Below are 13920 nucleotides of genomic sequence, written 5' to 3'. Positions count from 1 at the left end.
AAAACATCCGAATTTGAATGTTTTCTGAACAATTTTTTTGTTATTGAAAAGAAAACACATACATAAACAAATAAAGATGACATATTAAGCCAAGAAAATAAAAAAATTGAAATCATATGGTATCATTGCCCTACCTTGATATCATTGTACCATGAATATAACCTCCTTTTCAAGGTGGATGGTAGAAAAAGTGTGTACCTATTGTATATCGAGAAATGGAATTAATTCACAAAACGTCATATCAAATTTGATACCGGCTAACGCGAGCCAAAGTTTTCTAAATTTGATATTTTTTGCAAGTAGGCTTGAGATGTTCTCCTCTGGGTATGTCCACAATGGTTAACACGAACCAAAGTTTTCTAAATATGATACTTTAGTAAGTCCAACGCCGGCTACGCGAAATAAAAAAAGAAAGGATGCAAAAATCTTGAAGAATTTTTACTAGAGTTAAGCCATGGCAAAATAACTGAATGTAGAAAAAAGCTACCCCCTAAATATAATTTTTTTCTTTTGGTGATAAAACTGTATTATCCTACAATTTAGATTCAACTCTGTACAATAACCCCAAAATTCCATTCTTGTTTGGCGGGTTTTCCTTAATATAAGAATTTTGTAAAAAAAAAAATTAAAATTAAACAAAGCCTACTGTTGCATATTAAAAAGTCTATTTGACACTATAATGCAAGCCACAAACGATACAACTGGTTGTACAACTTGGAGAGTACTCAAATTATGTGTTTTTGTCACAAACGGTACAACTTAGTGTACAACTTCACTTTTCGCAGAGCTTATTTGAGTTAAGATGACACCGGAAAAAAATTCATGTTCTATAATTGACTCAATAGCTTTTATTTATAATTAATTTTTGAAATTCAATTTTATAAATTGAAATTCCTTTTTATATATACATTAAAATCACACATTTGATTGGATTTCGTATTGTTTCGATGTGCGAAACAATGGTGTTGCCTCTTCAAAAATAAAAACAAAATGAAATTGTATGCGACATGCCCACAAACATTACAATCGGTTGGTACAACATGCAAAATATCAAAAAAATTTGATTTTTCATACAACCGAGAAACAACTTCGTACAACCGGGCCACAAACGATACAATCTTGAATACAACCTCTTCCAGTTGTACAACCAGTTGTAAAGTGTGTGGCTTGCATAAGACTCCATTATGCTAGGAACACAATTGGAGCGAACGACGAATTTCGCCCTACGCGGCGACAAAATGAGCCGCGAAAATTCGTCGTATGGAACACAATACCGACGAAATTATAAAACAGCTGATGAAGTTGTTTACTTTTTGCTCATTTGTTGACTACAATGAATTATACAAGAACACATAATTCTTTCCGTTCTCTATTATAATTTCACTTATGTCCATCTTCTCTATTATAAATTCACTGATATCCATCTTCACTCATGCGCAAGTACACAAATAAATAAACAAATTAATTATGTGTTTTTTATACGAGTAACAGATAGTAGAGTGACCATAACAAATTTTAAAGTAAAAAGTAACTTTATTTACTAAAACACATAAAATTCGTACAAGTATGGCCACCTTGTACTGTTTTGTTCGCCGGTCGCCGGCGTATGAAATAGAAATAAAGCTAATTGAGTTCGCGGCGACCGACGAAATTTTCGCCGGTGCCGTGATTGTGTGCACTTCCATATACACATATGTGTTTTATTTTTGACGACGAACATACGCCGCGAAAAAATACGTCGTTCGCTCCAATTGTGTTCCTAGCATTACAGAGTTACATTTTTCTAGTTTATTATAAGTTGAGCAACCTTTCTTATTGAGCCATGAATTAAGCCAAAAGATTTTCCTCTGCCACGTCCACTAAGGCAAACATAATTCTTCCATGTTTATTGGGTTGATTTTTAAATTATATCTTTCTCAGCTTCATATAATAACTCAAAATGGCTATTTTTGTAAGCCTAGAACTAAGAAGACGGTTCAGTGAAATTTTCAAACGACCAAAACCCAAGGAAGGAGGAGGATATATATTTTTCACTCCTTCATTGTCATTCCCAACAACAATTCTTTGTGTAGAAAGGGGAAGGAAATATATATTTCCACTTCTTCTAGTCTACAAAAAGGGATTAACAGCAACAAGGAAAAAGGATTAAATATTGGTCTGTTCCAGAGCTGCAAGAATGTTAAGCTGGGAATACATAAAGCGCTTATTTGGCTGGCTTAAGTCATCGGCTGGCTTCTTCGGAAATGAACAAAGGAGCCTAGGGCCAAAATCGAACTAGGTCAACCTAAAACTCCTTTGTTCATCTACGAAGAAGCCAGCCGATGACTTAAGCCAGCCAAATATGCGCTTTATGTATTTTCAGCCTTAAGCTGGCCATAGACGAACGATTTGTTGGTGTGATTTGCAAATTTATTGCTGCGATTTATTGCATATCGTTTCTCCACACACGCTCGAACAAATCATAATTCGGCCGACGTTGAAGAGTAAGCATATGCTACGAAGCGGATGATGTTCATTTTGTGTTTGAACTTCGGTTTGTGCTTCTGTTTGAATTTTGTGGCTGAAAATTTTTTATTTAACAATTGGTTTTTTCTGTTGATAGGAAACTTAAAAAAACATGTGCGACGATGCAGCGGCTGATGCAGCTGCGCTTTTAATTATATATACATCTTTCGACATGGAAAATATTATGCATTTAGAGACTGAAAATAATAAATTACATACAGAAATAAATATTCTATTACACAAGCACAATTTAACGTAGAAATGCCTTCCAACTGTGTCTCTTGGTCGAGCAAAAAATTAAGATGGTCAAAATACCACAGCGATATATCCTCAGCACCTGCACCTGACCTTTCGCTTTTGCGCATCTTCTGCAGCTCCCTTCTGTACGTTGTTCGTAGGCAATTATATTTTTTTTTTACTACGTCCACCGAAGTATTTTTGTCAACCTCTTTCCATTTTGTTACGAGTTTTTCCCATGATTTTTGTTTTTCTAATTTGTCTTTATATTTTTCACTTTTTGTTTGCCAAATGGCATTTTCATTTTTTAACACATCAAAAAATTCTATCATAAAGTCTTTGCTTGCCATTTTTTGTGTGCACTACACGACCTTTCGTTACAATGGTTGAAGAGCAACTGAAATGGCAAAATGGCTTAAAATTTGCGCAGCAGCCCACACACGCATGATTTGTTTGCCAACAAATTGCAAGTTTTTGAAAATTTTCAAAAACTTGCAATTTGTTCGCAAACTACTCCACAGACGTAAAAACGCGACCACAAACCCAACAAATTGCTCGAATTTATCATTCGTCTATGGCCAGCTTTAGTTTTTACTACGATAACTGATTTTCCCTTTATGATATCGCAGAAAATTGCAAAACTGCAGATACTGGAACAGAGCATGTGTTTCATTTTCTTCGTTAATTCCACCCGTTTTCGATCTGGAGAGACCTACTTTTGTGAGTTCCATTGCAGATTGTTTATAAACATAAACTTTGTAAGTTTGTTTAAAAATGGAAAAAACTGAAAGTACTCAGATCACCGGTAATGCTAGACGTAAAATATTAAGTCTAGCTGTTTCGCAAATTCTTATGGAAAAGGGATTCGACAGCGCTGACAAGGAATGCCTGGAAACACTGACGGAGATGTTACAAAGTTGTGAGTGGGAAATCTTTACTGAAATAATAATTAAAAAAATATACATTATGCTTTTTCCTTATTCCTTTAGTACTCGTTGAAGTAGGACAATCTGCCAGAAGCTACTGTGAACTATCAGGACGTACTATCCCAGTAGTTGGTGATGTGGTTGTTGCTCTGGTAAATATGGGAGTTTCTTTGCAGGGCATTGAGGCATTTGCCAAGCGAGAAGGTCGACAAATCATATCAATGCCGCCACAACAGCAATCTAACAAACAATTACCGTTATTACAAGCTGGTACAAAATCCCAGCATCCTCCACATATTTTACCGTATCTGCCACTCTTCCCAGATCCTCATGCCTATGTCCGAACACCGGTAAGATGTGTTGGTCTGTTAAAATTTGATTTGCAAATAATTTCACATGTCATGTTGTAGACCCACAAACAACCCGTAACAGAATACGAAGCAATTAGAGAAAAAGCAGCTACTCAAAAAAGAGACATCGAAAAGGCTCTAACAAAATTTTTGGCAAAAACATCGGAGACTCACAGTCTCTTTGACACTGAAGATAATATGTTTCCTCGTAAGCAATATTAATATAATTTTTAAAAGAACACGCAATTTAAGGCCTTTTTTATTTTATAGTGATTGCTTGCAAGCCAGCGTTTCCAACTTATCTAGCCGCTTTAAATCCCACAGACCAAGTGTTTGATTTTGAGGAATTGGAATATCACTATTTGGTGGCCAATAGAACAGAAGATTGCAAAGGTATTTTAAATGAGATTTGCAGCAATATCGGTTTTTTGCATATTCTTTAATTTCTTAGACGATGATGAAAATGAAAGCGGAAATGATGAAGAAGGCGGAAGCAATGATAATGGAGGCGGTAGCGGTAGTGGTGGCGTTACTGACGAACCGGAGAAAAAATCAGAAAAACCGGAAAAGGAAGTAAAGCCAGAAAATGATATAAAGCCCAACTCAACAACAAATAAAGCCATTTTAGAAAATCCCAATATTGACAATCCGTATTTAAGAGCGGCAACGCTACCGAAGCGCACAAAACCAGATCCCTTGGCGGCGGTGTCATTATAATGTACATGATGGTGTTATTAAATAGTCGATATTTTTGTGCATTAAAAGAATTTGATAGTAACGAAATTAGAGTTGTGATTTTATTCAAATTTGGTGAAAACTTAAAATTGTGTAAAATAATGATTTTTGCCACTGCTTTCCAAATGTCGGTATGTCATGGTGCTGTGGTCGGCAGATCGTTTTTGTTTTGGTAAAGGAACATCGATATATTTATTTATTTAATTCATACTTAATACTAAAGCCTCCTTTTACTTTTTTAATTAAGCAAACTGATTCGGCATTGTTATTGTGTTATTTGTCCATATAATATAGAAAAACTAATATTTTTATTTCTTTAAATGTGAAAGAGCTCGGCCGGTCTGCTTTTATTACATACTCGGCAGGTTGACTATGTTCACATTTAAGGCTAAAGAGATTTCAATTTTACAATGTGCCACATAGTAGATGAAACATCAAAATGATTTATTTTTTTCTTTATTTTCACCAACGTGGAAAATTTTATATTATATTCTTGGCTTCTACGTTCTTTTGACAATAGATTGCTACAATCCTAATGAAAAATTGTTCGTTTTAACGGAATTTTGATGAAACAATGTCGACTCGTTTTGGCATAAATCAATCACCATCATGAATTTGAATGATCATAAAATAATCTTTTCATGGAAATTATGATTAAATTTTGAAAACATAATAATACGGGCATACAATACTACCAACACCTAATTAATAAGAATACGGATAATAATGTCCCAAATGCGGACCTGATGTTGACGTCAAAGACATTCTTCTTGCCGCAAACTATTGTTTATATATTCGCTCGTATTAATCTAATGGGTGGCATCAGAATAAATGCCGAACATTATCGGCTTTATATATATATATATATATATATATATATATATATATATATATATATATATATATTGTTTACAAGCGTATCAATCGCCGGGTGATGGTGTGGGCCGCCATAACAGCCGAAGGTCGCTCTTCGCTCGTATTAATCTAATGGGTCGGCATCAGAATAAATGCCGAATATTATCGCGAAAATATTTTGGAGGGTGTATTAAAATCTTGGGCACGCAAACATTTTGGCCGCAGATCTTGGACATTCCAACAGGACTAAGCACAATCGCACTCAGCACGCGCCACCCAAGAATGGTTACAAAATGAGGTTCCCCGCTTCATTTCCAGAGCACAATGGCCATTAAAATATCCCGATACCAATCCGTTGGACTATTGTGTCTAGAGTATTTTGGAAAGCAAGGTTGGCACTAAAAATACCAAAGTGTCGATCACCTCAAGTAAGTGCTTTGTCGCGAATTGGTCAAAATACCGCAGAGCACCATTGGCGTTTGAAGGCCATAGTTCGTGCCAAAGGTGACCAATTCGAACAAATCTAAACTTATTCTAACTTTTGATGCTATTTCCGACATTTTTTGCTTTCATTAAATTAAATTTAAAAAAGAATGTAAAAATTATGGCGTTTGACTTTGTTGTATTTGTTGAATTATCGTTATAGGCCACGAATTACATGTCTTTGACATATTTTAGTTGCTACAGCAACTATTTATTGTAATTTGACCCATTTACACCCGGCATTTATGAAAAAGCATTTTATTGGACTTCGTGTCTTTTCAATGACACATAAAAACATATTCAAAATTATACCAATACAAAATATTTGGTATAAAAAGTAATAAAAAGGTACATATGCATATTATATTTAGTGTAATAAAATGTTTGCAATTCCAGTTGCTGTTATAAAATAACCAACAAATTTAAATAATACATTAAACGCGTTCTGGTTCTTCCAATCTGTTAAGATGAAAATCTCAATTACTTGCAGTTTTTATTTACAAATGCAAAAAAATACTTACCGTAATATCTTTATAAAGTCTTCGGACATCAATGCCATATCTTGAGGCGTTAAGAAAGAATACTGTCGAAGTGGACGTCTACGTCCTTCATCGATGAGCAGACGTGTCATGTACTCTCGGTTCACTTCATCCTAATATAAACGATTGTATTTAGAAACAAAAATATGAGATCGGATGCCTTTATGCTCACCGTAAAAACATCGTTGTCATCCAAAAAATAAAAAGGATGATCAACACATGACCATAAAGATAAGAGAAAAGCTGCAGTGGTAAAAGACCGTTCTCCTCCAGACAAAGATTTCGTATCGGAAACTGCATTTTTATTATGACAGCGTGGTTTAACCGAAAGCTTCAATGTTTTCTGCTGGTGATTAACATCCAATGAACCTTCAAAGTTGCGCAATCGCAGAATCATCTAATAATAAGAGAAAACGTATTAAAATTTCCAAGTCATTGCTCTAATTTGGATGATAATTACGTTAAACGATATTTGTAAAAGCAATGACATGTGTTCCCTCAGTTTCTTCAAAAATTCGAAACTGAATCTTAAAGATTGTCTTAGCTGTGTGAAGAGTAGATATTTTAAACCCAGTGTAAATTAAACGGTTATTAGTCACTTACCGTATAAATGGAGTGCTTTATGTCCTCATATTTGCCTTCATTGGCCAGTAATGCCTCTTTCTTTGTCATAATTAGCTGTCGCATGGACTGTGGGTCAAAACTCACTGGCTTACCATGTTTATTTTTTGCCTTTTTTGATATCTCGTCTTGGAGTTGATTTCCACTTAGATCGCTTTCAATTCGTTCACCTTTTTCTGCAGCAGATTTTGTACAAGCATCAACTTTTCTTGACATTTCCATATGCTCAGCTTTCAATTTATTTATGACGTCTTGCACCTCCGACAATTTGACGCGATATGAAGAATCGTTGTTGTTAACACTACGGAGTTTCATTTTCTTTCGATCTACAGTAGACTGAACATTTGTTTATAACTAACGATTGCTTCTTATATTAATATGTTTTCAAAATAAATGTAGTTAATGTTGTTAGAAAGTTAACAAACCTTGAAAGCCTCTATGTCATTTTTTATTTCCTGAAGTTCAATTTCTTTGAATTGCAGCTCCCCTCCAATTTGAATTTTTTCATTGTCAACATCCGATAATTGACCTCTCGTTTCACTTATTTTTTGTTCAATTTCTGCTAGGCGAGTTTTATAATCACCCATTTCTTTTTCCTTTTTTTTAAACAAACATGCCATTAAAAAGTTTATTTATGCTAATCCTTTTTATTCTTACCAACAACTGAATTTCGTTACTATAATCAGCATATTCTATATTGTCCAGTTCCGCTATTTTTTCCATAATCTCTTGGCTGGCATTTTGTTGTTTTATTAAAAGTTCCCGTTGCTCTTGTATAAGCTTAATAACTTGAGATATTTGATTGATCATTTGACTCAGATCGGTTTCATATGATTTATTCTTTAGCTCTAGTGATTGTTTTTCATTTTCCAAGTGCCTATAACCAACATTATTTGTATTTTTCAATTAAATAAAAAAAACGACTTACCTAATACGTTCTTCGATATTAATTTGTATGTAATTGGCTGGTCTAACTTTATTTGAATACATTCGATACTTCGGCATAGGATAATATTCCATACAACTGTTGCCTTCTTTGAGAACCAAGACCCTCGATAGATTTTTGGGAACATTTTCAATATGCGAAGTAATTGTTTCGGCAATTTCTTTACTATTTGTAAGCAAAATAGATTCAATGCCAAGACGGTCAATAAGGCAGTTCATTACAGTTGCATCAGAACATCTGATTTCGTGAAGAAGCAAATGCGTGTCTTTCGGTGGGTTTACACACCCACCACTAACATCATAGACCTTTCAAGAAACAAGCCGGTAAACTTTGATGGAAAAATTGCAATACCAAAGTTTCTTACCTTGTCGGAAAATGCTACAGTTATTATAATAGGACGACAATTTTCATATTTAGTAAAAATGTTTTCCAAGATTTGCCTATCTTTTGCATTGTTTACTAGAAATGCTCCCAGCAATCCACGGCCGATGGAGTTTTCAATAACATCTCGGTATTGGCTGTTGGCCACATCTACATAACTGCCAATAGGTCCCCTTGGTAACTTAGACAAAAGGCCTTGTGAATGTGCTTTTCGAATATCTGTCAAAAGCTCAGGCATATGCTTTCCGTATATTAATATCTTGTTTTTGGCACTGGCTTTTACATTGGCTATCTGTCCACTTCGAAGACCTGAAATGGGAACAAAGGTTAAGGCAAATCGTAGTTTCAAATTTTTTTTGGCGACTTACGTATTTCGTCTAAGTACTTCCTTTGTCGGCGTTTAATTTCATTTACTATTTGTTCTTTTTGTGCCTTGCTATCAATATGGCGTTTAAGTTCGCGCTTAATATTTTCAATCATTGGAATTACTTGACTTTCACATTGCTGACGAAGTTTTAAAGTTTCATTTTGGTTTTGAGCACGTAAAGTTTCTACATCATCTTGATTGCTAAAAAATTATGAGACATATCTTTTATATGAACTCGCTTCAGCGGTTATGTTATGTAACTTACCCTTGAGATTTTTCATCGATATATTTCTTAATTTCTTCAATCTGATGCTCCAACCGAGATTTTTTCTTTTTTAGTATGTCTAGGGAGTTTTTAAATTCGGATGTTAGCTTGTTTATCTCATCATATTTATTCTTTAACTCCCTGTACTCCCTGTTGACTTTATCATAATTACTGTTTTTCAATGTCATTCCTTCTTCATCTTTTCTATAATATCAATTAAGTCTCCAATCAAGTATTTATTATCGTCAATTAATTGCAAGTTATTATTTACCTGATTTCTTGACTTAATATTTGGTAAACTTCATCTTTGTTCTGTATTAGATTTTTAAGTTCACGCTCCTTTTCGTCGTATTTTGCAAGTTTATCGCTTATTTCTTGAAGTTGATTCTCAAATTGCTGAACTTTTCGCCATGCAAGCTCGATTTCCAAGCGTTTAAGAACATCCTTAAATAGAAATTTTTTTCTACTTATTGAACACAAAAATGCCCTATTTCTTTAAATACCTTCAGTTTATTTTCATGTTCGGCTATATCTTCCTTTTCTTTTTTTAATCTCTGAAAGGATAGAATATATAAATAGGACTCTTTGTTAAACTACCTTAATAAGAAAATCGGTAACCATATTGTAATGTGTTAAATTTAAAGCATACTTAAAATCAATGAAAATTCACGAAAATCCCTTTAAAATAATGTAATATTAGGTGTGTCTGGTTACCCTAAAATTTGTAACAATTCTAACAAATTGTTACTGGAAGTCGTCTGTTAACCCGAAAGTTCTGCAAAAGAGAGCGGTCGGAGAGAGAAATTTTGACAGTTCTTTCAGTGAGAGTTTGCAAATTCTTGCTGGACAAATTTCTTCTTACAATCACTTGCAACGGAATTCAATCAGATGTTTTCTAATGTTTGTTTACATTTTTTGTGCTTTCAATTTGAAAATATTTTTTTGGAATTAGCAAGACTAATTTATTTTTGGAGAACAACTTTACAAAATGAGAAAAACTTAAGTATTAGTATGTAATAAGAAAATAAAAGACTATTTCCAACATTTTTAGACAAACGCCATTAGCAACACGTTTAAAGTTTCCGGGGAACCCTTCAAATCTATCTTTCTTTTATTGCTCATGTTATTATTTTATTGCTAATTTCCTTTTTTATTTCTAAAACTTATAAAATTGGTGGTGCTTTCTTTCTTTCAATTCTTTTGATGGGGGACAAATTGGTTTGTTTTGACAAATCAGCTGATTGCTTGCAAGTTTTTGCAGGGATTTCGTCTGTTTACTTTTCACAGTTTTCTTGCAAAAGAGAATAAAACTTCCTTACTCTCTCAGAAAGAAGTTGCTGGACAATTCCTGCAGGAAAAGTAACCAGACACACCTATTCTATTCGAATAAAACTTTAAGTAGTAGATTTCGAGTTGAGTTTGGATTTTACCCCCAAACATGATATCTAATTTTTGCCTAGTTTATATTTGTTTAATAAATTATAGTAGTCAATGGGGAATGTACTTACAATTTCATAATTTTTTAATTCTTCCATGTGATCTTTGTGTAAATGAAGGGAATCGGTTAGTTTTTTATGAACGACATCAATTTGTGTCGCTTTTAGAAAAAGCTGATAATTTTTTGAAGGTTCCAATCTGAAATATACGATACCCCAATTAAATTACTTTTAAATGAAATCAATTTGAAACATACTCCTTTAAAAATTCTCTAGCGCTGTCCTGGTTTAGTAAAAACACCGGATTATCCACTTGCACATTATGATACATAAGAATTCTGTGCAAATCATCGACTTTCTTACTGACAACTTGTCCAGATTCACTCTTTATTACATACGAGCCGGAGGATAATGAAATAGTTCTTACTATGATAATTTTGTCACCATATACGTCGGGCTCATACGGCTGGGCACCATCATTCGCCAAAACTATTTCAATTTTTGCGCTGGTTTCCCCATTCTTTATAAAAGCTGGTGATTGAAGAGGTGGTAAGTAATAACTGGTGGATTATCTTTTTTAAACAAACCTTTTGCACTTCGAGACCTGTTGGTCGTTCTGGCACTTCCACCCAATCCCAACACCAAAGCAGCAAGTATAGCACTTTTGCCACTTCCATTGCTTCCCACCAAAAAATTTACTCGAGAATGAAATTCAACGGTTAGATTAGAGTGACACATAAAGTTTGTTAGATGCATCAACAATATCTTTCCACATCGCTTATCCTGGATTATACTAGTGTTGGCTCCTTGAGATTGTGTCTAGAATATTTTGGATAAATTTCTTTAATCTTGTTCTTTTATGAATAGATTTGTTCATCTCACAGAATTGTTTTGCGTTAATCGTCGTTTGGTAGGTGCTGTTTGGGAATCATTTACACCACCGCCGGAAATCCGCCGCTTGCGAACCAAGCTTGAACTCATTTCGACCCTTTAAAGTGATACAAGTTGTCTTTGGTGCCTTTAATATTATTTTTGCTTTTGTTTTAAACTCAACAAACAAATAATGCTTTTATTAATATTCAAGAATTAATGCGCCTTATGTTAAAATTGAATAAGAAAACAGAGAGTAAAAATCAGAAATGAAAACACAAACAAAAATGCAATTCTAGACTCTAGAGCAGCTATGGGCAGCCTCGCACGAAAAAGTATAAAGTTTATACTAGATATAGAGTTTAAAGTTTATACACAGTTTAAAGTTTATACTATATAGAGCCAAACGCGTATTCATTCGTCGGTGTCTCATCGACGACTGATTTTTATTCTCATTGCGAGTTCGTGCATAGACAAATGAAAATATAGACAACGAAAAGTTAGTTTTGTCTTTTTATCCAGATGGCGCTCATCATGTTTTGCATAGTCAACATGCTTATTTGCGCGTTCAAGCCACTCGACTTCGAAAACACATTTTATCGGTTTTCAAGAATTTTACTTGATTATTCCTGAATTTTTCGATGTCATCACGTACTTTTCACATTTCTTTTATTATGAGACAATTATCAACTGACAAATATCCTACAGTTTTTGTTATTTTTAACATTTTACAATTGAGTGACTTCAAAATTCCCACTCAAACCCCTGAAACGACATATACGACATCTGCTGACCCGATTTTTTTCGAAGATGAACGGTGAGAGCATTTCGTTGTCTATATTTTCATTTGTCTATGGTTCGTGCATAGACAAAAGAACCCGATTTTTTTCGAAGATGAACGGTGAGAGCATTTCGTTGTCTATATTTTCATTTGTCTATGGTTCGTGTTGGTTTGTTTTATAAATGCACAAAATGTAAATTGCGCTTGTGTGTGTGAGAGAAACTAAAAAGCACGTAAAAAATATCTCTCTTCTTTCTTGTGGTCGTTTTCTTACAAGAAACATACTTTATGTTAGCAAAATTATTAAAAAACATTAAATATTAGCTTAATATATTTATATTTTTTCAACAAAAGCTACCTATTATTTTTTTATAAATGTTAGCGGAGTAACAATGCGTGCATCCCACACGTATATTCGTTGAAGCATAGACAAATGAAAATATAGACAACGAAATGCTCTCACCGTTCATCTTCGAAAAAAATCGGGTCAGCAGATGTCGTATATGTCGTTTCAGGGGTTTGAGTGGGAATTTTGAAGTCACTCAATTGTAAAATGTTAAAAATAACAAAAACTGTAGGATATTTGTCAGTTGATAATTGTCTCATAATAAAAGAAATGTGAAAAGTACGTGATGACATCGAAAAATTCAGGAATAATCAAGTAAAATTCTTGAAAACCGATAAAATGTGTTTTCGAAGTCGAGTGGCTTGAACGCGCAAATAAGCATGTTGACTATGCAAAACATGATGAGCGCCATCTGGATAAAAAGACAAAACTAACTTTTCGTTGTCTATATTTTCATTTGTCTATGGTTGAAGTCTCATCAACGACTGAGATCACCGCAAACGTACAATCCCACGGCAGCGGGTTCTACGATACCGGATTGACCCGAAACAACAAGATCCCAGTTTCGGCCAGCGGCTGCCAACCCAGTTTGTACATGTTTGTGTTTGTTTATTTTTCTGCATTGGGAGCAGCATATCCCGGAATGCTTGCTCCGGATTTAATTGGTCCGTGCCGGGATTCAGGAAAATCCCGGACCTTGGTTCTGCGCGGTTTGTCAGAACGTGATCCACCACAGATCTGTTTCGGTGCGATGTAATGGATGCAGAGAATTGGTGCACTTCAAGAATTGTTCCGGACTAAGGCGTTTGCGAGACTACAGCGAAAGGGATTATGTTGCGACTTGCTGCAGTAACGTAGTCCCCAGCGAGTCCACTTCTTCGTCGTCCGCATCAGAGACGTCGTCGGAGTATGGCACTCCACCGCAGTCTCCAGAACAGCAACCAACACCGCAGCACCTAACGCCACATGTTGCTGTTCCAACTCCGGATTGTGCATCATTCTTGCAATTCAATTGCAACGGACTTCGAGGCAAAATAGATGAGATAGTGGAATTTATGAGTCGGAGGAATATTAAGATCGCAGCGGTGCAGTAAACCAATCTGAATGAAAATTGCAGCCTACAACGTTGTTATGGTTACAACGTACTAAGGAAGGATCGCACCAGAAGTGGAGGTGGGGGATTAGCGTTCCTGTTACACCATTCTGTTCAGTACAGACCTATCTCGCTTGAGCTAGTCTCTAGTGCTACCCCCATACATTCCATGTATGGGGGTAGC

The 13920-nt window shown here is 34.8% G+C and overlaps 2 protein-coding genes across 4 annotated transcripts; one reads left to right on the top strand and one right to left on the bottom strand.

The window, feature by feature from the left end:
- The first annotated feature begins 3465 nt into the window (after positions 1–3465).
- On the top strand, positions 3466–4801 carry LOC131800829 (transcription initiation factor TFIID subunit 8-like). Its single transcript, XM_059118580.1, has 5 exons — positions 3466–3661; positions 3732–4018; positions 4079–4226; positions 4289–4411; positions 4470–4801. The coding sequence occupies exons 1-5, from the start codon at positions 3517–3519 to the stop codon at positions 4733–4735; spliced, it is 969 nt and encodes a 322-aa protein (XP_058974563.1). The 5' UTR covers positions 3466–3516; the 3' UTR covers positions 4736–4801.
- A 1621-nt stretch (positions 4802–6422) lies between these two features.
- On the bottom strand, positions 6423–11941 carry LOC131800828 (structural maintenance of chromosomes protein 6-like). 3 transcript variants are annotated; one of them, XM_059118577.1, is made up of 17 exons: positions 11529–11941; positions 11234–11465; positions 10904–11177; positions 10719–10845; positions 9714–9764; positions 9482–9654; positions 9211–9414; positions 8947–9146; positions 8562–8887; positions 8180–8502; positions 7909–8128; positions 7677–7847; positions 7234–7587; positions 7091–7174; positions 6803–7027; positions 6613–6743; positions 6423–6550 (listed from the first exon to the last, which is right to left on the bottom strand). In XM_059118577.1, exons 1-17 carry the CDS (start codon positions 11625–11627, stop codon positions 6526–6528), a joined length of 3219 nt encoding a protein of 1072 aa, XP_058974560.1. In that variant the 5' UTR covers positions 11628–11941; the 3' UTR covers positions 6423–6525. The 3 variants fall into 3 exon arrangements, with proteins under 3 accessions (XP_058974560.1, XP_058974561.1, XP_058974562.1); XM_059118578.1 differs by lacking the exon at positions 7091–7174; XM_059118579.1 differs by lacking the exon at positions 9211–9414.
- Between the last annotated feature and the right edge of the window lie 1979 nt (positions 11942–13920).

Source organism: Musca domestica, unplaced genomic scaffold, assembly GCF_030504385.1.
Source record: "Musca domestica strain aabys unplaced genomic scaffold, Musca_domestica.polishedcontigs.V.1.1 13, whole genome shotgun sequence".
Taxonomy (NCBI): domain Eukaryota; kingdom Metazoa; phylum Arthropoda; class Insecta; order Diptera; family Muscidae; genus Musca; species Musca domestica.
This window is presented reverse-complemented; position numbering and strand designations above follow the sequence as displayed.

Coding starts and splice junctions, on each gene's coding strand:
- LOC131800829 (XM_059118580.1), top strand. CDS start 3,517: ATGGAAAAAACTGAAAGTACTCAGATCACCGGTAATGCTAGACGTAAA. Junction 3,662..3,731: donor GACGGAGATGTTACAAAGTT/GTGAGTGGGAAA, acceptor TTATTCCTTTAG/TACTCGTTGAAGTAGGACAA. Junction 4,412..4,469: donor TAGAACAGAAGATTGCAAAG/GTATTTTAAATG, acceptor TTAATTTCTTAG/ACGATGATGAAAATGAAAGC.
- LOC131800828 (XM_059118577.1), bottom strand. CDS start 11,627: ATGAGTTCAAGCTTGGTTCGCAAGCGGCGGATTTCCGGCGGTGGTGTA. Junction 9,147..9,210: donor ATCGATGAAAAATCTCAAGG/GTAAGTTACATA, acceptor ATAATTTTTTAG/CAATCAAGATGATGTAGAAA. Junction 6,551..6,612: donor GACTTTATAAAGATATTACG/GTAAGTATTTTT, acceptor TCATCTTAACAG/ATTGGAAGAACCAGAACGCG.